General features: G+C 43.1%; 4 protein-coding genes and 1 non-coding gene across 5 annotated transcripts; 3 read left to right on the top strand and 2 right to left on the bottom strand.

The window, feature by feature from the left end:
* Positions 1-363: 363 nt before the first annotated feature.
* TRNAR-UCG lies at positions 364-437 on the bottom strand. The gene has a single exon. It is a non-coding gene; the product is annotated as a tRNA-Arg (tRNA).
* Positions 438-2,600: 2,163 nt separating this feature from the next.
* LOC102709416 (protein SODIUM POTASSIUM ROOT DEFECTIVE 2-like) lies at positions 2,601-3,486 on the bottom strand. Its single transcript, XM_006645348.3, has one exon. The coding sequence runs from the start codon at positions 3,478-3,480 to the stop codon at positions 2,872-2,874; it is 609 nt and encodes a 202-aa protein (XP_006645411.2). The 5' UTR covers positions 3,481-3,486; the 3' UTR covers positions 2,601-2,871.
* Positions 3,487-6,913: 3,427 nt separating this feature from the next.
* LOC102709127 (cocosin 1-like) lies at positions 6,914-8,282 on the top strand. The gene has a single exon (XM_006645347.3). The coding sequence runs from the start codon at positions 6,987-6,989 to the stop codon at positions 8,100-8,102; it is 1,116 nt and encodes a 371-aa protein (XP_006645410.1). The 5' UTR covers positions 6,914-6,986; the 3' UTR covers positions 8,103-8,282.
* Positions 8,283-9,063: 781 nt separating this feature from the next.
* On the top strand, positions 9,064-11,125 carry LOC102706069. The gene has a single exon (XM_006646684.2). It carries the CDS (start codon positions 9,168-9,170, stop codon positions 10,893-10,895), a length of 1,728 nt encoding a protein of 575 aa, XP_006646747.2. The 5' UTR covers positions 9,064-9,167; the 3' UTR covers positions 10,896-11,125.
* A 2,040-nt stretch (positions 11,126-13,165) lies between these two features.
* On the top strand, positions 13,166-21,879 carry LOC102708851 (ABC transporter B family member 20-like). Its single transcript, XM_006645346.3, has 11 exons — positions 13,166-13,672; positions 14,292-14,346; positions 14,432-14,607; positions 14,701-14,901; positions 15,210-15,469; positions 15,550-15,860; positions 15,932-16,152; positions 16,253-16,593; positions 17,760-18,538; positions 18,762-19,003; positions 19,982-21,879. The coding sequence occupies exons 1-11, from the start codon at positions 13,295-13,297 to the stop codon at positions 21,209-21,211; spliced, it is 4,194 nt and encodes a 1,397-aa protein (XP_006645409.1). The 5' UTR covers positions 13,166-13,294; the 3' UTR covers positions 21,212-21,879.
* The last annotated feature ends 54 nt before the right edge of the window (positions 21,880-21,933 follow it).

Here is a 21,933-nt window from a genome sequence, read left to right as displayed (position 1 = left end):
GGATTATAATTGTACATTACCTGCTATATTCATTCTTTCAGGGGAAAAAAGCGCCATAAATACTGATGTTATCAATTATCAACTTGTCGACATGAGAAAAATAAATTGCAGCACAAGACCGTTTAGAATTAATAAATAAATATGTGCATTTTTATCGTCCTTGAAAAATATCTTAAAGAACCAAAAATTTTAGAACAATTTTTTTTACCTCTAACTTGGTATCTTGAGCTACTTTATAAGCCCAGTGAAATTCATCCGTTTCAACAAGGATTAGTATTTCCAGCCTCCTACGCACGCGACATGCTAATCCAATTTAACTAAAAAGGCCTGCAGCACAAGGGGCTTAAACAAAAAGAAAAACAACGACCACAGTGGGAGTCGAACCCACGACCTTCTGATCCGAAGTCAGACGCGCTAATCCACTGCGCTATGCGGTCTTCTCTTCATTATCATTTTGTTATTTACATGTCTCACAATGATTACAATCGGAGGGAAGGGAGTAATTTATGGAGTTGATTACGTTGGGGGTGGCCTGCATGTGAAGGCCATGGAAAGAGGAGGAAGCATCGGAGCACTACCCCGTAGATAAAGATCTTATTGTTGTCTAAAGCGATAGTAATTGTTAAACTGGAGTGAGCGACCAAAACATTAAAATATTAAAAGGATTAGAATATATAGGCTACGTTTTATCTATGAGGGATTGAGGGATAATTGATTTTACAGGTATATTTTTCAAACTAATAAATAACATGTTTTATAAAAGATCTTCTATAGGAAAGTTTCTCGTCCAATTATTCTAAACTAAAATTTTCACTCTATAACAATTACGTCAGTCATTTATACCTTAAAATGATACATAAAAATAAGAGATAACTCGTAATACTTCATTCTCAGCTACTTCCTCCAGTTTTTTTTTACGTATTGACTTTTTAATTTATGTTCGACCATTTATCTTATTTAAAAAAATTTATCCAAATATACAAAATTATAAATTATACTTAAAGTTACTTTAGCAATAAACCAAATCATAATAAAATAGTTAATAATTATATTTTTTTAAATAAGACAAAAGGTGATAAAAAGTTAACTGCGTCAAAAAAAAATTGGAGAGAGCATGTAATAGCATGACAGAAACAAACACATTTAAGTCCTTACACTTGTGCTAGGCATCCATCCACTGATCGCTTCAATTAATTTTAGACCATTAGTGCTGGACAAGATAAGTTCGACTTTGAGCTTTTCATATTTTGTTCGTTCACTCACCTACCTTTTCCCTGATCGAATTCCCTTCTTTTCGTTTCAAGCCAGATGCTACGAATTTGTTCGGTTCACATTACTCCATGCACGTTTACATAAAATGTGTCGCTAGCACTTGTATTAATTTGTACTCCTCATATACTGTACTGTAATGTAGAGGGAGCGCGAGGCGAAAGAGCAGAGCAAACACAGGTTTCCGAAACCGCAGTTACCGCGGTAGCCGCGCACTTCGTGAAGGCACGGTTTCAGTAACCCGCGGTAACCGAGTTTAAATTTAAGGAAAATTTAAAAAATTTAAGAAAATTTAATAAAAAAATATATATGTTGCATATGTTGATATATAATGTAGTTTTGTCAAAGAATTTCATAAAAAAAATGTATTTCTGGCGTAATTAAAAATCATAAACGAGAATTTCGGGAAATAAAATTAAGAAAATAGCCTATTGCAAATAATATTTCATAGGAAGATGGTTAAGAATATTTTGTTGTTAAGTCATTATTAATTAACACTAGACACTAGGGTACATAATGTTGAAATACAAATATACAACGATGGATATATGGAAAATATGTATGGAGAAAAATTATACGTGCGCGTTAGTAATAATTGGTAGTAGTTATAGTTGTGACGCAGCAATAAAAATAAAGTTATTACTTGTTATTGGTGTGAATTATTTGGTAAAGGGTGATATAAGTCATATGACGGCGTATGTTTGTATGTTGCAATATCAAGAATTTAGAAAAGATCATATGAAAATTTTCTTGTTTTCTCTAAAACATGTTCTATTTTCCTATTTTTCCTATATCACAACTCACAAATATAGTCACAAAATATTTTCCTATTTTCATGTATTTTTCAAGATTTTTGAATGATTTTTGTGCATTTGACATCACACCCACGGTTTTCTCACGGTAACTGCGGTTTTGGCTGCAAAAACCACGCGGGAAACCACGGTTTCCGCCGTTCTCATGCGTTGTTTTATCACGTACTTACCTCGGTTACCGCGCGAAACGGTAACCGTGCAAACCCGCGTGTTAACCGCGTTTACGTGTGGTTTTGAATTCAAATATTTTGTTTTCAAATTCGTTGCGGTTTTACGGTTACCTTGCGGGATCCGCAGGATCACAGTACTGCGGTTTTCGCGACGATAACGGTAAGGGGGAATCCTGATAATACATATATGCATGCGGACCGAAGGAAGAGAAATTAGGCAGGCCCAGAATCTATATAATAAAGGTTTTGCTCCGGTCTTTTTTTCATTTGTACCACAACCATATGTAATTGTGACGTTCGTTCTATCATCACCAACAGTTAGAATTTTAGTACCAGCTTGATTATGGGATATGTAGCACGGGTGAATTTTAGTGCCAGCCTGATCATGAGATATGTAACACGGATAAAAATTATAGTATATCATGGTACTGGTATCCTACGGTAAAAAGAGAGGATCAGAGTAAATCTCGTATAATAAATATTAATGTACTCTTCTCCACTGATCCACTCCATATGCTTACAGATACAAATAATTTCATCTCCTTTTAAATTATTTGCAAAACTAAAATTGCAATTCTTGATGGACGAGACGAAAGCAGCATAAACTTTGTACGTATGGATCAGAAGGAGGCGGAGGCGCGGGGCGGCGCAGGCGATGGCGATGATAGGGTGGGCGTCGTGGGCCAGAACTGGGCGGGCTTGATCTTGGAGACGGTGCTGAGCACGGCTAGCGGCGTGACGTCTCCGACCACCGTGACCTTCTTGGTGGCGATGTCGATGTCCAGGGAGGTGACGCCCTCCATCCTGGAGATGTGCTTCTTCACCTTGCCGGCGCACCCCTTGCAGTGCAGGGACACCCGCAGCACCACCACCTGCACCTGCGGCTGCGACGTCTCTCTCCCGTCTCCGGCTCCGGCTGCTGCTATCTCTTTCTCCTCTTCCGCCGCAGCAGTAACTGGCGGCGCCAACTCCAACTCGCGGTCGTTACGGATGATTATACTATCATCCGCGGGTTGCATCCGCGAAGAGTTGAGGAGGAACCTGGAGGAGCTTGCGGGGCTAACTAGCTGCTGCTTGCTCTTCTTCGGCTTCTTGCTTGGCGTGCGAGCTGGGTCTCGGAGGTGCGGCGGCGAGTGGCGGCCGGAGACGACGATGGAGGTGGAGGCGGCGGAGGAGCAGGAGAGGCCCAGGAAGCGCTTGTTCAGATCCTTCAACACCAGAGAGGCCATCACTGATTTTGCTCGCGTCTGTCTCTGTCTCTGTGTCTCTCTGCTTTTAAACCTCCTCCGCTCCGACACTGTGCCTGTCTATTCCATAATTTTTTTTAATTTCATTATTACTCTCTCACTAAAAGGAATACAGTGCAGTACCAGTATAAACATGCACTAATTTATTTCACCCTCTTGTATTGTATTGTATTGTATTGTATGTATGTATGTATGTATGTATGTATTACTTAAGTATACCACTTACAGATCAAGATCGAGATCAGCTCTGCCTGCCTGTCTGTCTGTCTCTGCTATTGTCTTGTAGCCCTAGTGTCGTCTTTAAGGGTGTGTTTGGTTGGTAAGATATGTCTGAATGAGAGATGACCATCTAGATTTTTGATGTGTTTGGTTTATGGGCAAAACTGGATATGGTGACCCAAAAAAGGAATATTCCACGAAGATGCTGGATGGGTGTATCCGGTCAAATTGGCCGGATTAGCTCATCCACCTTCGCGAACCATGATCATTAGTGATTGTTTAGTGATAATTAGCTTGTTTTAACATTAATTAGTAATTACCAAGTTTAAATTAGTGTTAATTAATGATGATAGATATTTTTAATTGATAATTTATATTAATTACTATAAATCTATAATAATTAATTTATATTATTATTTATTAGTAATTCAATATGTCCATTCTATCCATCCAACCAAAAAAAATTGGATCATCCTATCCATCTAACCAAACATAAAACTGGATCACCATATCTCTAAAAATATGGATGGTCATATCCCATCCTACCTTGACCACCAACCAAACGCACCCTAAATGTTTCCCTTCCTTAATTTAACAGCAGCATCAGTATATATACATATGATAGGGCATCCAATTACATAAAGGACACCAGAGTTAACAAACAAAAAGAAATTAATCCCCTGGTTGCAGAATACAGATGCAGCCAGAGACCTTGAGCAAGTCAAATGCAGAGTGGCACCAGTACTAGACTGACTTGCTAGATGCTTCTATCAGCTAGAAGATGAGAGGTGTGACAAGGCAAGGAACACGCGCGGATTAATTCTACAATTTGCTCACTACTGCTCCTCAGATAGCAGGCTATAAGCCAGCTATAAACATATTTTAAATAAATAAGAGTAGAGAGAAAAGAGGTGGATTATTAATTTGTAGCCAGCTACACACGAAATCCAAGACAAAATATGTGTATAACATGTGGGACCATGTACTAATGTTTTATGGGTAACTATTATATAAATTGACTATTAAATTGGCTATAGATGAATTGAAGCTAGTAGTTAGCTATATTATTGAACTTGTTATTCTAATTTACTACTCTACTAGTAATAATATGATTGGACTGCAGGTACGGAACTGGGTTAGTAGAGGTTGACTCAGCTGCAAAAGGAGAACCACTCTTTCTACGTCCGCCGAAATGAATAAAATCTTTCGGCCCCTCAAGTTTGAAACGCGTGCACATTTTATGAATTAGTAAGAACGAATTGTAGCTTTTAACTAGTACAATTAAAAAAATTAACAATATTCAGTTGTGCAATTTGCTTTGTTGACATTGTTAGTCCCTCTCTATACCCAATTCACGACTTGGGTTTCTCTTTCTTAATACTAGTGGTCAGTCATTGATTTATTCATGATCAGTTGCTGTGGATCCTGCAAATCATGATGACGATGATGATGATTGTCTGCACTGCACCATCGATCGGTCCGGTCGGTAAGCTTCAGTGGGTGCTCTGTTACTGTCACTTGTTCATCTTTGCGTACGTGCAGTACTGCTCTCTCGTCTGAATATGGAGTCACTTCTACTATTACAACTGAATGGACCAAAAGTAGTTAGCCAGTCAGACCTTTTGAGCACAACAGCCTGATGGTTGCTATTTGCTTCTTGTTGGTCATGAACAAACACAAAATTAAGAACAATGTAATCATAGGCACCCACTGCACAGCTGCATACATTAGTAAATTATATATCTACTAGTAATTGCACCCTGAAATCCTTGACCTCGAGCCTAACCCCTGATTGATTATTTTCTTCAAAAAGAGAGAGAGAGAGAGAGAGAGAGAGAGAGAGAGAAAAGGCAAATATAGCAGCGGCAGGAGACGGCTAGCCAATTAAGCTAGAATTAGTACACTGACAAGTGACAGACATTCTTCCTTTGATAAATCGAAGCTAAGCATGCTAGCTTAGTCCCGAAATTAATACTACTAACTAATACAACTTCAGTTGACGAGTGGAGTATTGTATAGTAGCCCCCCAAACCAAGAAAAAGAATCACATGATAAGCACTATCGGCGGCCGTGGCTCCCTGACGAAGCTTCGGATCACACAGCCTCACTGTTTTGCTTGTTAAGAACGGAACCGCTAATTAACAATTAAAAAATAATTTATAGATAAAACTTATATATATATATATATTATTACCCATCTAAAAGCATAAGATAATAAAAGTTTGATGAAGAGACTCAAAATAAATTCTAAATTTTAAATTTTTTTTATAAACCAAAGCGTAAGTGAAAAGGTGGAGGGCTTCTACTCCCCTTTAGGTCCGGAGAATCGAAGATAATGCCAAATAATTTGTCAGTGTCCTCTCCTCCTTTCGCTTTTAATTATATACATGCTCCATCTGCAAATATCCTGCTTATTTCCCTACTAGATGCAAATCAATGGTTGGAATGTTGAGGTATGAACGTAGTCCCCTGATGCTGTACACGTTTGTCGATTTTCTTTATTTGAAGTCAGTTCTAAACGGACGTGCAGCAAATTCATCTTTTTTTTACCCTTTTTCATGTATAGATGAGTGGTTTGATATGATCCAGGTCAATGCATATTACTGTAGTATATTGTTGATGTTTGTTCATATAATAATACTCCTATTTTGATTCACAAGGGAAAGGAAAGGTTGGCAATCTATGGGCAAAGAAGCTTTTGAGTGAAGACTAGAATAGAATCTGATGCTGATGCTGCCAAAGTCTAATCATCTTGCCTCTTGGAAGAAACAAAGATACTAGTGACTGGCTAACCCAGAGGTTTTAGATTTGGGGCTTGGTAAGACAGACAGGAGATGAAATGGGCCGATTTGAGACCGTCCAATGCAATTGTGTTATAAGAGAACATACATGGGCCTAGCTAGGTACCCACCTCCACCTCGTTCGTACTAAAAATTTTATGAAAATTAAATCCTAATTTATGATCCGATACAGGAGTATCAGGATGGTTGAACGGTTAAACCGGAATGGAACAGAAAAGATGAATAGTAACAAACAGTCAATCTCCCTCCGGCGAACAAAAAGGAGATGACTGATCAATCTTATCCACTACTACGTACTGTAACGAATAGTAATAACAAACGCTCTGCATGGTGCATGCAGACGCAGGGCACGCACTATAAATACAGTACAGTAGCGCCATATATCAGTCCAGCAGCAGCAGGTGCAGGTCGAGTGGTACCCAGCTCTACTCTACTCAGGCAGCAACAAGAAGGGAAGGGAAGTAGAGAATGGTGCAGCGCAGCGCTTCATCCGCCGCGGAGGCCATGAGCATGGATCTCAGCCCCAAGCGCCCCGCCAAGGCCTACTCCGCCGACGGCGGCGCCTACTACGACTGGTCCCCCTCCGACCTCCCCATGCTCGCCGCCGCCTCCATCGGCGCCGCCAAGCTCTCCCTCGCCGCCGGCGGCCTCGCCCTCCCCTCCTACTCCGACTCCGCCAAGGTCGCCTACGTCCTCCAGGGCAAGGGCACCTGCGGCCTCCTCCTCCCGGAGGCCACCGCCGAGAAGATCATCCCCGTCAAGGAGGGCGACGCGCTCGCGCTCCCCTTCGGCGTCGTCACCTGGTGGCACAACCTCCACGCCGCCGCCACCGACCTCCTCGTCCTCTTCCTCGGGGACACCGCCAAGGCCCACACCCCCGGCCGCTTCACCAACATGCAGCTCACCGGCTCCAACGGCATCTTCACCGGCTTCTCCACCGAGTTTGTCGCCCGCGCCTGGGACCTCCCGCAGGACGCCGCCGCCGCGCTGGTGTCCAGCCAGGCCGGGGCTGGCATCGTCAAGGTCAAGGACGGGCAGAGGATGCCCGAGGCGTCCGACAAGGAGCGGGAGGGCGTGGTGCTCAACTGCCTGGAGGCGCCGCTGGACGTGGACATCAAGAACGGCGGGCGCGTGGTGGTGCTGAACACGCAGAACCTGCCGCTGGTGAAGGAGGTGGGGCTGGGCGCGGACCTGGTGAGGATCGACGGGCACTCCATGTGCTCGCCGGGGTTCTCGTGCGACTCGGCGTACCAGGTGACGTACATCGTGCGCGGCGGCGGGCGCGTGCAGGTGGTGGGCATCGACGGGACGCGCGTGCTGGAGACCCGCGCCGAGGCCGGCTGCCTGTTCATCGTGCCCAGGTTCTTCGTGGTGTCGAAGATCGCCGACGAGAGCGGCATGTCCTGGTTCTCCATCATCACCACGCCCAACCCCATCTTCTCCCACCTGGCCGGGAGGACCTCCGTCTGGAAGGCCATTTCGCCCGCGGTGCTCGAGGCCTCCTTCAACGCCACCCCCGACATGGAGAAGCTCTTCCGCTCCAAGAGGCTCGACTCCGAGATCTTCTTCGCACCCACTCACTAGTTCCAACGCCAAGCTAGCCGCTGCTGCATGCTGCTAATAATCCCCATCCTAGTCTAGCTAGCTACCACCATGCATGCATGTTTCTTTCTCTTCTTTATTAGTAGTTCATCAGTTACGCTGTTTCATTTCTATCAATGGTAGCAATTAATAATTAATAAGCTCGAGATGGAATTAATGGTATCGTACGCTCCCAGTCCAGCTCCATAATTTTCAACTCAACTCGATCCACGGATCAAGTAGCGTCGGCACATACCATTATATATAATTCGCAAAAACGTTCCTTGACGTTCGGCGTTTGCCTTTATTTTTCACTGAGCATTCTATTAGCAATGGGGCGAACCGAAAATGTGTAGCAAGTTTTTTAATTTTACTACGTGCCTGACTTGTTAGTATTTTGACTCTTATTTTAAAAATATGTAATTAACAATTATTTTATTACTAAATAAACTTAAAAATTAAAACGTATAAAAAACTGGAGGCAGTACATCTAATCTGGACCAATTCTGTTAATCTGGAGGAGTTTACAGAGCGCAATTTCAGACACCTAACTAATTCTGCTATTTCTTCGTGCAGCTTTATTACGAAAGTTTTTTTTAGCTTAATTATCAAAGTTTTTCTAAGAAATAAAAAAAACTAACACGAAAGTTAATTGCCATTCAAACTAGCTCATTCCGTCGCATACACAGATGCAAATATAGCGAGTACGTAGAGAGCTTTCAATTCGAATCGATATCTCGCTTAAATTGATCTACATATATGGTGTTTAGCCAACTGAAGATTTATTTAATTTTCTCCCTAATCCATCTAGAAATTCTAGAACTAACGGCCGGGTCAAGAAAAAACAAACTCAAAAAATGAAACCCATGCTTTGACAGGCCGGGTCCAACGAACATTCCTCGCTTATAATAATACTCCTATATATGGCGTAATAATCGGAGATTTTATGCCGGTTACGCCGTGGACATCGTCGCAGCGCACATCGCCAATAATAAATCGTCTCCATCTGGGAAACCATTTCCAAAAACCAGACGACCTAGTAGAGCCGCCGCCGCCGCCGCCGCCGCCATGGCCACACTCGTCGGACCTCCGATCCCTCACGAAATCCCCATTCCAGATGTCATACCGCCTCCGCCTCCGCCACAGTGCTTCCACCAGATGCTCTCCTCCGGTGACCCCTGCCTCGACTTCTTCTTCCAGGTCGTACCCGGCGCAACCCCTGCCACCACACTCACCCAACTCCTCGCCGCCGCCTGGGCTTCCAACCCGCTCACGGCGCTCAAGCTGCTCTGCAATCTCCGCGCCGAGCGCGGCCTCGGCAAGGCCGACCGGGACGGCTTCTACGCCGCCGCCCTCTGGATGCATGACAACCACCCCCGCACGCTCCTCGCCAATCTCGCCTCCTTCGCCACCTTCCGCTGCCTCAAGGACCTCCCCGAGATCATCTACCGCGTCCTCCAAGGCCACCGCCACGAACACCACCACGACCACCACGACGGCCAGCCCGATGGCCCCCGCCCCCGCCTCCGCTTCAAGCGCCGCTGCGTCGACCATGACCATGGCAAGGCTGCCAGGGCCATCCTGCGCAAGGAGGCGCAACTCGCGCAGGCCCTGCTCCTGCGGTACGACTCGGACGACAACTTCCGCTTGCTTCACGGCCGCGTCGCCGACACCTTCGCCGACCTGCTCAAGTCCGACGTCGAGCACCTGCGCGCTGGTGAGAACGCCAAGATCAGCCTCGCCGCCAAGTGGTGCCCGTCGCTCCGCTCGTCCTACGACCGGGCGACCCTGCTCTGCGAGGCCATCGCCCGCCGGATGTTCCCGTACGAGTCGAGCCAGGAGTACCTCCACATCTCTGACAAGCACTACGCCTACCGCGTCCGCAACCGGCTCCGGCGGGAGGTGCTCGTGCCCCTGCGCAAGGTCCTCGAGCTACCTGAGGTGTACATTAGCGCGGGCAAGTGGGAGCAGATGCCCTACGAGCGCGTGGCGTCCGTGGCGATGCGGCAGTACAAGAAGGCGTTCGAGAAGCACAACAAGTCTGGCCTCGCCGGCTTCCTGGACGAGGTGCGCACGGGCCACGCGCGGGTGCCGGTCGACGCGGCTCTGCCTCACGAGTTGTTGGCCGCCGCACTCGAGGGCAAGCACGACGAGGCGGCCGAGCTTCAGTGGCGGCGCATGGTGTCCACGCTGGCAGCGGAGGGACGGCTGAGCAACTGCATTGCGGTATGCGGGCTGTCAGGCGATGTGGCGAAGCCACCGGGCGCGGCGGCCATCGCGCTGGGGCTGCTGATCTCGGAGCTGAGCCAGGATCCATGGAAGGGACGGGTAATCACCTTCGGCGAGACGCAGCAGCTGCACAAGGTGTGCGGCGCGACGCTGGTGCACAAGGTCCAGTCGATGGCGTCGGTACGGGCTCGCAAGAGCCGGAAACTGAACCTGCAGGCCGTGTTCGACCGGATACTGAACGTGGCGGTCGTCGGCGGTCTGGCCAAGGACATGATGGTGAAGAGGGTGTTTGTGCTGAGCGACATGGAGTTGGAGGGCGGCGCGTGGGGAGTCGAAGCCATGTTCGAGGCGAAGGGGTTCTCGGCGCCGGAGGTGGTGTTCTGGAACGTGTGCGCAACGCCGTTGATGCCAGTGGTGGCGGCGCAGGAGGATGCAGCGCTGGTGAGCGGCTACTCCAAGAACCTGGTGAGGCTCTTCTTGGAGTCGGACGGCAAACTCACGCCGGCCGCCGTCATGGTTGATGCCATCTCCGGCCCGGAATACGACGCGCTTGAGGTGGTGGACTGATTGACATTTGACTTTGCTTCTCTATCAGTACCATCTCTACTAATCATGGTACGGTTCTATATGAATAACTCTCATCAATGAATGAACAAGTTGAGTATTACTGATCAATTATCTGGTTCTATATATATGATATGCCTGTATGCATGCTTTTGCTGATCTCTCCTTTTTCTTTCATTTTTCCTTTTTTAGGCTGTAATATTAGGAATGGTCCAATTATTAGTATTGGAGTGTACTGCATCTATCGATCTCACAGTAATCATGGTAGAACATTGCCATCTCATGTGATGAAACGCGGATGGAACTAAACGAAATGGATATTTAATTACTTGATTAACATGATAAATTAATATTTTGATGACTAAACATATCAAAATAGATAAGTAAATAAAAGGAAAAGCTAAAGCACGATGTACTATGCCACCGGAGGCGCGAAACGTGATGCCCCTCACTCCCTCAGTATGATTCGACACACAAACCATGCAAGCCAATGTGTGTTAAGCACAAGCATTTTCATTTTCAGTCAAGGCTATCGTTGGCCCGGCTCGTAGAACTCAGCACTTTTATATGGTTCTAGGTTATCATGGCAGCGCAAGGTCAGCTGATGCAATATTTAGATAACTTATCGGGTGAAACCCCAATAAAACAATGGTTTATCCATATCAACTTAAATAAATTTAACTAACAGTCATAATAAATCTAACTTACAATCACAACTCACTAGTTCGAACCTAACCAATGCAACATAAAGTTAATAATTGCTCGAAAGATTTAAGCAAGCCGACGTGACACCAATCAAAGTGGTCAGATAAGATCGGCTAACCTATCGATGAAAGATTAACATAACCTATAGGATTAATAATACTTTATGTCAAAATTAACGGATGCAACACGAGATTATATATGATATATGATCTTAATGAGCAAAAAATATGTCTGATGTGATGGATATAATAAATCTATCAAAAGTATCATTGTGATTGTAGGAAAATATCGGCTAAAAAAGAAGATAGCACGTAATCGAGATAATTCCAACAAAACTGATGTGTCTCTTGACACACCATTAAAGATAAATTGAAATATCATGTAGACAAATATATCAACCAAACTAGAGCAATCTAAGAGATCAAAGCAATGCAACCTTGAACAACACCAATGTAGCCAAGACAATTGTCAGGCCAACAGAACTTAAGACTTACCCATCCATATGATATCAAAGCCAATGTAGCCCCGCGTCAGGTGCTAAGTTCTCCCGGTGATAAACGTCGAAACAGAGGGTGGCAATGCACTGAGAATAATATTATTGATGTGTGCGATGTGTGATATTTTACAGTGACTGTGGGTGTCCATATTTATACACATGGGTAAATACTAGTCCATATTAGACACGCCACGTGTTTCCTAAACACATGTTTCCTAAAAGAAAACGAAGTTTTAATTGGACACATGACAAAACTTACTAAAGATAAAGGAAAATGACTAAACTTGGCCTAATTAATATATAGAATTAAACATGCCATATTTTTCATGATTTTTTTAAAAAACTTGGATTCTTCTAGATATACTTTTTATTGACTGATTGTGTTCTTTTCTTAACCGAACCCACTAAAGAATCTTATCAAATTTCGGCTTTAACACAAGGTCGATGAACTCAACATACGACGTCAAAGTAGCCCTCACCGTGGTTGCCTTCTCTTTCTACCGACCTATGGTTGGGGCACAAGCTTTGAAGTCAGTAAAATGTTTAACGGGCAACGATACAAACAAACAATGCCATATCTAGAATGGCATGAGTACGCTTGACGGGGAACATGCACGAGCTAAGGAGACAACGGCCTGTGTGGTGGAACACAGGTATATTGGCTAGTACAGCAGGCATGAGATCATATTGCATACGTCATCTAATGCAGCAAGCACAAGCACAAAACTATTGATAGTCATTTTAGACGAGGTTCAAGAGCCTGACGTGAAAGATAGTGACGAATATTTTGAATGCTTCATATGTATAGACAAATAATATAGCTAGCCTCGTATAGACATGCAAGTCGGACGAAATTGAAACCAACGGCTTGCTAACGTTGTTATTGACCCTACTTTAAACTTAGCCGCCACCCCCACAGACCTATTTTTTTTTTTAAAAAAATCTACAGAGACCTTTCCAACACAAAACTGCAGAAAGTGGAGGGCTTATGCGGTAAAAGGAGCCAACCTGTCCGTCAACAACCTAAAGGGAAGGAAAAGAAGCAACAGCAGTCTAGTCAGACTAGTGCAGCTGCAGCAGGTGGTGGTAATACTAGTAGTCTAGTAGTACTATTCCCATTCCCCTCTCCCTCCCAGGCTCCGGCTCCGATCCGGCGGCGAGGTAGGTCGCGTCTCGTCTGCTCCGCCGCCGAATCTCCCTCATGGCTTCTCGGGGCCTCTTCGGCTGGTCCCCGCCGCACGTCCAACCGCTCACGCCCGTCTCCGAAGCCTCCGAGCCGCCGGAATCGCCCTCCCCCTACGCCGCCGACCTCGCCGGGGACGGGGCGCCGCCTCCGGAGGATGATGCCGCCGCGGGCCTCGACGATGGGGAGGAGGAGCCCGACCCTCCCCCCGCCGCCGTCCCCTTCAAGCGCCTCTTCGCCTGCGCCGACCGCCTCGACTGGGCGCTCATGGCCGCGGGCGGCGTGGCGGCCGCGGCCCACGGGGTGGCGCTCGTCGTCTACCTTCACCTCTTCGGCAGGGCCATCAACTCGCTACATGGCCGTGACAACCACGAGCTTTTCGACCACATCAAGCAGGTTTTTCTCACACAGATCTTAATTATTACACTCATGTCCAACATGGAATGTGTTCATTAATTGCCGCGAGCTCCCAAACAATATGGTGTACGCCCAGCAGATCAGGACTCCTTTACTAACAATGCGATTTTCCTAGCCATTTTTGTTATATTTCGTCTCCCAGCTTCGCACTACATGTCTCCAGTTTGATAAGCAAGCGAGTTATAGTACAGATTTATTCTCAGTTTTGTTTGCTAAGCTGTCAAGTGCCTTTGATGGTGATTTACATAAGCTACTGAGATTTACGAGATGGCATTAAGTGCTAGCTTTTCTTCGACTCCTGATTTTACGTGGGTTCAACTAAAACCAATCTTCCCTCCAGAACAGGAATTAAACAGTCTACTGTCACACGATCAGCCTTTGCAAATTTATTTAGTAAATTTTGTTTTGTCAGTTTGCTGGTTTTTGAAAACTTCACAAATTTCTACTCCCCGCACTAGATTCATCTATGCACCTGTTGTCCATCTATCGAATTGGTTATGCTCAGTTTTATGTGAATATCAGCATTCACTTGTCTTTCTATCTCCCCATTATATATATCTGTGGTTTGGAAGTTAGTAACTTAGTGTTTTACCTGCAGCATGCTTTACACTTCCTCTATATTGCCATTGGTGTTTTCTTTGCGGGATGGATAGGTAAGATCAGTCTATATCAGCCTTTTATGCTTTCTCTGTTTTTTTTTTAATTCTGGCAAATTCACTCTGTCTGTTATATCTACAGAGGTTTCGTGCTGGATTCTTACTGGGGAAAGGCAGACAGCAGTGATAAGATCAAAGTATGTACAAGTGTTGTTAAACCAAGACATGAGTTTCTTTGATACCTATGGGAACAATGGTGATATTGTCAGTCAAGTGCTGAGTGATGTCTTACTCATCCAGTCTGCCCTGAGTGAGAAAGTGAGTTATTATGAACTCTTGTAATTATTGATAACAAACTGCATGCTTATCTCACTGACAAGGGTTTGTTGGCGCATGGCTCTGTTCCTTTAGGTTGGGAACTACATTCACAACATGGCTACGTTTTTTGGTGGTCTCATCATCGGTTTGGTCAACTGTTGGCAAATAGCTCTTTTGACATTGGCCACTGGTCCATTCATTGTTGCTGCAGGAGGAATATCAAACATTTTCCTCCATAGGCTTGCAGAAAACATTCAGGATGCATATGGTGAAGCAGCAAGCATTGCTGAACAGGTATTCAAATTCTTTGATTTTATTTTATCTTGTAATGACTGCTCACATCTCGTCACTGAATAACTACAAATGATACTTCCTCAGATAGAAAATAATGAGCACAATTTATGTTATTGAAAATTTGTAGGCCTCTTTTAATAGTCAATGACAATTTGGAATGGTTGATTTAGCTAGAAATAGTTCAACTCTGACAATTTTTATCTGGTGTACGGTGTACCCCCTGCTGAAATACAAAATATTGCACCTAGCATTATTAATTAACTTCTAATGAAGGTGTGTATTCATTTGAATTATTCTCATTATTGCAGGCAATCTTATACATCAGGACTTTGTACTCATTCACAAATGAGACCCTTGCAAAATATTCTTATGCTACTTCACTTCAAGCAACACTGCGCTATGGAATACTGATAAGTCTGGTGCAAGGTCTTGGTCTTGGATTTACATATGGCCTTGCCATATGTTCTTGTGCCTTACAACTTTGGGTTGGGAGGTTCCTTATATCTCATGGAAAAGCAAATGGTGGTGAAGTTGTAGTAGCCCTGTTTTCTATAATCCTCTCAGGCCTGTAAGCTCCAATTTTAAGAGATTTCCTTTACTTACAGTTTTATACTGATCAGCGCACTCATGGTTCCAAATTGTTTGTAGGGGACTTAATCAAGCAGCAACAAACTTCTATTCTTTTGAACAAGGACGTATAGCTGCATACAGGCTCTATGAAATGATTAGCCGTTCAACCTCTGTTGTAAATCAGGATGGCCGTACCTTACCTTCAGTGCAAGGCAACATTGAGTTCCGTAATGTCTACTTCAGTTATCTCTCCCGCCCAGAAATCCCCATTTTAAGTGGGTTCTATCTTACTGTACCTGCTAGAAAGACCGTTGCTCTTGTTGGCAGAAATGGTTCAGGGAAAAGCAGCATAATTCCTCTCATGGAACGTTTCTATGATCCAACCTTAGGTATTATGGTTACAAAATATTGTTTTCTGTTAACTCACTTATGAATTTGACTCACCTCGCTATATTTGCAGGCGAAGTGCTCTTGGATGGAGAAAATATAAAGAACCTGAAGCTAGAGTGGTTAAGAAGCCAGATAGGACTTGTCACCCAGGAACCGGCTTTACTGAGCTTGAGCATCAGGGAAAACATTGCATATGGAAGATCTGCCACAACTGACCAGATTGAGGAGGCAGCAAAGACAGCTCATGCACATACTTTCATTAGTTCACTTGAAAAAGGATATGATACCCAGGTGCTGTTCATGCTTAATCTCTAAAATATATTAGAACCATGAAACTTCTTATCTTTTACTGGCGAACATACTTATTTAGTTAACCTAAATATGAAAACAGGTTGGTCGGGCTGGCCTTTCACTGACAGAGGAACAAAAGATAAAGCTTTCCATTGCCCGTGCTGTGCTTTCAAACCCATCAATTCTTTTACTGGATGAGGTTACTGGTGCTCTTGATTTTGAGGCTGAGAAAGCTGTTCAGGAAGCACTAGATATTCTGATGCTTGGGAGGTCTACAATCATCATAGCTAGACGCCTCAGCCTTATCAGGAATGCTGATTATATAGCTGTGATGGAGGAAGGTCAGCTTGTTGAGATGGGAACACATGAAGAGTTGTTAAATCTGGATGGCCTATATGCAGAACTACTTAGGTGTGAAGAAGCCGCAAAACTTCCAAAGCGGTAAGTGCACCCATCTTCTCTAATTAGCATGTATTTTGCTCTTTCTTAATTCTGGAGAACTTTCCTGATTTTTGTTCGTGCTAGCAGATATTTTATTTTTATTTGAGTTTTGAGGTCCATGCATATATACATTAGAAAAGATCAAAAGAGATTTAGACAACCAGTAGTATTTGCGTCTATCACATTCCAGCCTGAGTGAATTGCTTGGACTTTATAGTCTTAATACTTTCCTTTCCATGCATTCAAGATTCACTCTTAATTACTTCTGATTTATTTTCTTCAGTAAGAGTCTCGTTTCATATTACGCCTTTCCTGATTGTTCAATATTTATGATGTTGGATGTCCCACTGTCACCTGGACATGAACATGTGTGCCAAAATCTGAATTGGATTAAATTATCTGATACCCTGGTTCTGCAAAAGGAAAAAAGCTGACAAAATATTAGCCAGAAATAGATATATATGTCACAAGTTTGACGATCCAGCCATTCAAGTGTCTGATTAGAATTTTTTTGGGGGGACATGGATCATACAAGTTTATATTCCTTCAATTGAAAAAAGGCTGTCAGTTAGACAGAAAATAGCTACTAAGGAGGCATTCTCATTACTCTTTGCCCTAACATTGTGTAAGATGATATGACATAGTAAAGGGTGCAACACCCATGTGAAACCATGGGTCCATTTTCTCATCGGCTGCTGCTTTGTAGAGAACATTTTGAATCACACAGGGGAGTTAAGAGATGCATGCATCTGCTAGCTGATTAGGGGCATAAGCTCAATCTTGTTGAATGGTGTCGGTTGCTTTTGTGATTTCGGGAAAACACTCCAAATGACATCTTTGTCAGACTAGAGGAGGCATGCATTTTGTTTCAGCTATTCTTTTAGATCAATACGAAATCTGCATGTTTTGGATGCTTGTCATATGTCAGAAATGTTCTGGGCTTGTTGAGTTGTTGTGATGTCGATATTTCTTACTGTCCTTGTATAGTTGGATGCAATTATACACTAATATATCCCTACCTTTAATCTCTATCTATTTTCCAATCTATCAAATAATGTTCATTCTTTATAGTTTACAAGTGCGTGGTAGTTATGTGTTGATATTTGTATTGTAAACCTAATTTTGATGGTTGATTTGGAGGACTCATTCCCACCTAAATATTTCAGGACTCCTATAAGAAACTACAAAGAGCCTAGCTCCTTTCAAATTGAAAGGGATTCATCAGCAAGTCACAGCTTCCAAGAGTCATCTTCTCCTAATATGTCAAAGTCACCGTCACTTCAGAAGACACATGGTTTTCTTGCACTCCGCAATTCAGATGCAAATCATAACTCACATGAATCACCAAATATTCAAAGCCCCCCTTCTGAGCAAATGGCAGAAACCAGGTTACCTACAGTTGCTTCTGAGAGAACTCCATCGATCAAAAGGCAGGACAGTTTTGAAATGAAATTGCCTGATCTTCCCAAAATTGATGTCCCACTAAACCGACAATCTTCAAATACTTCAGATCCAGAATCACCAATATCACCACTATTGACTTCTGATCCAAAGAATGAGCGCTCGCACTCAAAAACTTTCAGTCGCCCTCTTGATTTGTTTGACAATTTTCATGCTGAGGAGTCAAAGAAGCAGCAAATGAAAGCTCCATCATTTTGGAGGCTTGTAGAACTTAGTCTTGCTGAGTATTTTTATGCTCTATTAGGGAGTGCTGGTGCTGCTTGCTTTGGTTCATTTAATCCTCTTCTTGCTTATACAATATCGTTAATAGTGGTGGATTACTATAGAATTGGTGTACGTGATGTGCATGATGAAGTCAACAAGTACTGCTCATTCATTGTTGGCATGGGTATAATAACCGTGCTAGCTAACTTCTTACAACACTTCTATTTTGGTATAATGGGAGAAAAGATGACCGAACGTGTTAGAAGGATGATGTTTTCAGGTATGCCTTTTCTCAAATGTGTCATGGAAAGTTCCATTACTGTAACATGCTCTTGATTGTATACCACAGCTATAACTAAAACAATATCTATTTTGTGATTGTGTCCATGATACTTCACTTTTATAGCACGGATGATTCAGCAGTACCTACTATCTAGCATGTCCACTGCAATAAGAATTCACATTTCTTAGAGAACTTACACTTTCTGTTTACTGTATTTCAGCAATTTTGCGCAATGAAGTAGGGTGGTTTGATGAAGAAGAAAACAGTGCAGACATATTATCAATGCGACTTGCAAATGATGCTACTTTTGTTCGTGCTGCTTTTAGCAACAGGCTTTCTATATTCATTCAGGATACAGCAGCCATTTTTGTGGCACTTCTTCTTGGCATGTTGCTAGAATGGCGTGTTGCTCTTGTTGCCCTGGCAACTTTACCCATCCTTGTAATTTCTGCAGTTGCGCAGGTTAGCTCTCTCTATTGCCAACATTTCTTCAAGCCGGTATTGTTGTAACTGTATACTGACCTTACCTTTTCCTATATAGATGTATCTTATACTGCACGGTTGTTACATCTTACTAAGATTTACATAATTAGCTATGTCTTGGTAAAGGTTGAGGTTTAAAACTCTGTCCAACTGTTGAACTTTCTTTGATGCCATTTAATGTTGGCAGGCATTGGTATTTGTTTCAAGTGACACAACATCGTTCCCACTTCCCAGGGTATAGACTATGTAATGAGGCATAAACATGGAAAAACACAGCTTGTCACAAAACACATGAGAATACAATCCAAACTTTTCCTTTCCCAAGGTTACACCAGGATGATTCACTGCTATTTTAACCGTGTGCAGACTTCCTGCAGTCATAGGCTTGTTTTGTTTAAGCTGTAGCATAGCTATTGTTCTCTTGAAGTTGATAAACCATTAATCTAGAATTGGCTACAATATGATAATTCAGGTTCAAACAAAAAAAAATAGTGCAGTACCACCTGAAAAGAGCTCAGTCAGATGCAAATTTGCAGAAAATGAACATAACATTTTGTTATTATTTTGAAGTTGGAATTTTCCGACTTATATGAGATAACAATAGGCATGCTTAAAGATTGCTATTACAGGTTGCCTGTATCTATGTAAACGTTTATGAAAAAATAGTTTTGCTAATAAATCAGTATACCTTTGTTGTGATGTAAGACTTAAAGAGTCTCACTGTTGTCTATGTAAAGGTACTCAATAAAGTTGTTACCACTGTTTTGAATAGTTTATAGTGGCTTTGCTCTTTTGTTTTACATGTGAATCAAGTATACATTTTAATCCACAATTGTTTTTCTTCATATGGTTGCCCAATGAGAATACAGAGATCATGACTTGAAAAGTCTTACACTGCGCTTTTGTTGATATTCATGTGGAGCTCATGCCTGGATTTGTTTTTTTACTTTTCCTCAGAAAATGTGGCTTTCTGGCTTTTCAAGAGGAATTCAGGAGATGCACAGGAAGGCTTCTTTGGTGCTTGAGGATGCAGTCAGGAATATCTATACTGTTGTGGCATTTTGTGCTGGTAACAAAATAATGGAACTTTACAGACTGCAGCTTGGAAATATTCTTTGGAAAAGCCTTGTTCATGGAATGGGCATTGGTCTTGCCTTCGGCTTATCTCAGTTCCTACTTTTTGCCTGCAATGCACTTCTGTTGTGGTATACGGCTTTCGCTGTTAAGAATGAGCACCTTAGTCTGGTAACAGCACTTAAAGAGTACATCGTCTTTTCTTTTGCGACTTTTGCACTGGTGGAGCCATTTGGCCTTGCGCCATATATTCTCAAGCGTCGAAAATCCCTGACCTCAGTATTTGAAATTATTGACCGTGTACCAAAGATTGATCCAGATGATGCCAGTGGGCTAAAACCCCCAAATGTCTATGGTAGCATTGAATTCAGGAATGTTGATTTTTGCTATCCTACACGCCCTGAGTTGATGGTTTTGAGTAATTTTAGCCTTAGAGTCAATGGAGGACAAACTGTCGCTGTGGTAGGTGTATCTGGATCAGGGAAGAGCACAATAGTTTCTTTGATAGAGAGATTCTATGAACCAGCTGCCGGGCAAGTTTTGTTTGATGGGCGTGATTTGAAGCTGTTCAACTTGAGATGGTTGCGGAGTCACATGGGTTTAGTTCCTCAGGACCCAGTTATATTCTCCACAACCATAAGAGAGAACATAATTTATGCAAGGCACAATGCAACAGAGTCTGAGATGAAAGAGGCTGCTAGGATCGCGAACGCTCACCATTTCATTAGCAGTTTGCCACATGGCTATGACACACATGTGGGAATGAGGGGAGTGGATTTAACTCCTGGACAGAAGCAGCGAATTGCCATTGCCCGTGTAGTGCTGAAGAATGCACCCATTTTGCTGCTTGATGAAGCCAGCTCTGCTATTGAATCCGAGTCCAGCAGAGTGGTGCAGGAAGCCCTTGACACATTGATCATGGGGAATAAGACGACAATTCTCATTGCACATAGGGCAGCGATGATGAAGCATGTGGATAACATTGTTGTTTTGAATGGTGGAAAGATTGTTGAGCAGGGGACACATGATTCACTGGTACAGATGAATGGATTGTATGTCAAGTTGATGCAACCTCATTTCACCAAAGGACTCCGTCAACGTAGACTAATATAAGAACCCCTGGTAGCTCTTGTACATTGCTCACTCTGCTTCACTAACTAGTGACTGAAAACTTGGAGGTCGGCTTCCAGACAGTATGAGATGCTAGAGGTATTGGTGATCTGACAGAATTGGCGTTGGCACAGATTCTGGACACAAGATATATACATTTTTTCTGTACTGAATCGATGAGATGTTGATTGGTCCGGAATAACATAGCATGGCTGCTTGAACGTGGTGGATATCGTACGGGGAACCTGAGATGGGCTTACTCATTGAATCCACTCCAACATTGACTTGATAGTTTGTGCCGAAGCCATTCTGTTCATGCATTTTTGTAATTGATCATTAGATCGGACTTTATTCATTGTCCTAGTTTGATGTAGTTGGTATTTTTGGCACATAATTTAGATGATATTCTTGCTGGGGGTGTGAGGTGTGTAGTTTGGTATTGGAATGTAATTATTAGAGAAGTAGGTCGCGTAAGTCATACGGTGAGTATTTTATTTGCGGATAGCTGTGGTGGGGTTGAGAGTTGTGATTCTTCAGGTCTCATCTAATTTGTGTTTGATAGTAGCATCTTAAGTGCGCATTGCTGATCTGGTCATACTTTGGCGTGTGCTGAATAGATTGAGTTATGGGCGGATGAGGCTATAATATGTGTTTTTTTTTTATTTCGCAAGTCATATACGTTTATTTCTGTTTTTGTAAGGTTTATTATATCGTGTACATCCATC

The sequence above is a fragment of the Oryza brachyantha genome, chromosome 1, assembly GCF_000231095.2.
Source record: "Oryza brachyantha chromosome 1, ObraRS2, whole genome shotgun sequence".
NCBI lineage: Eukaryota > Viridiplantae > Streptophyta > Magnoliopsida > Poales > Poaceae > Oryza > Oryza brachyantha.
Note: the sequence above shows the minus strand (reverse complement) of the source record. Positions and strands in the feature narration are given on the sequence as shown.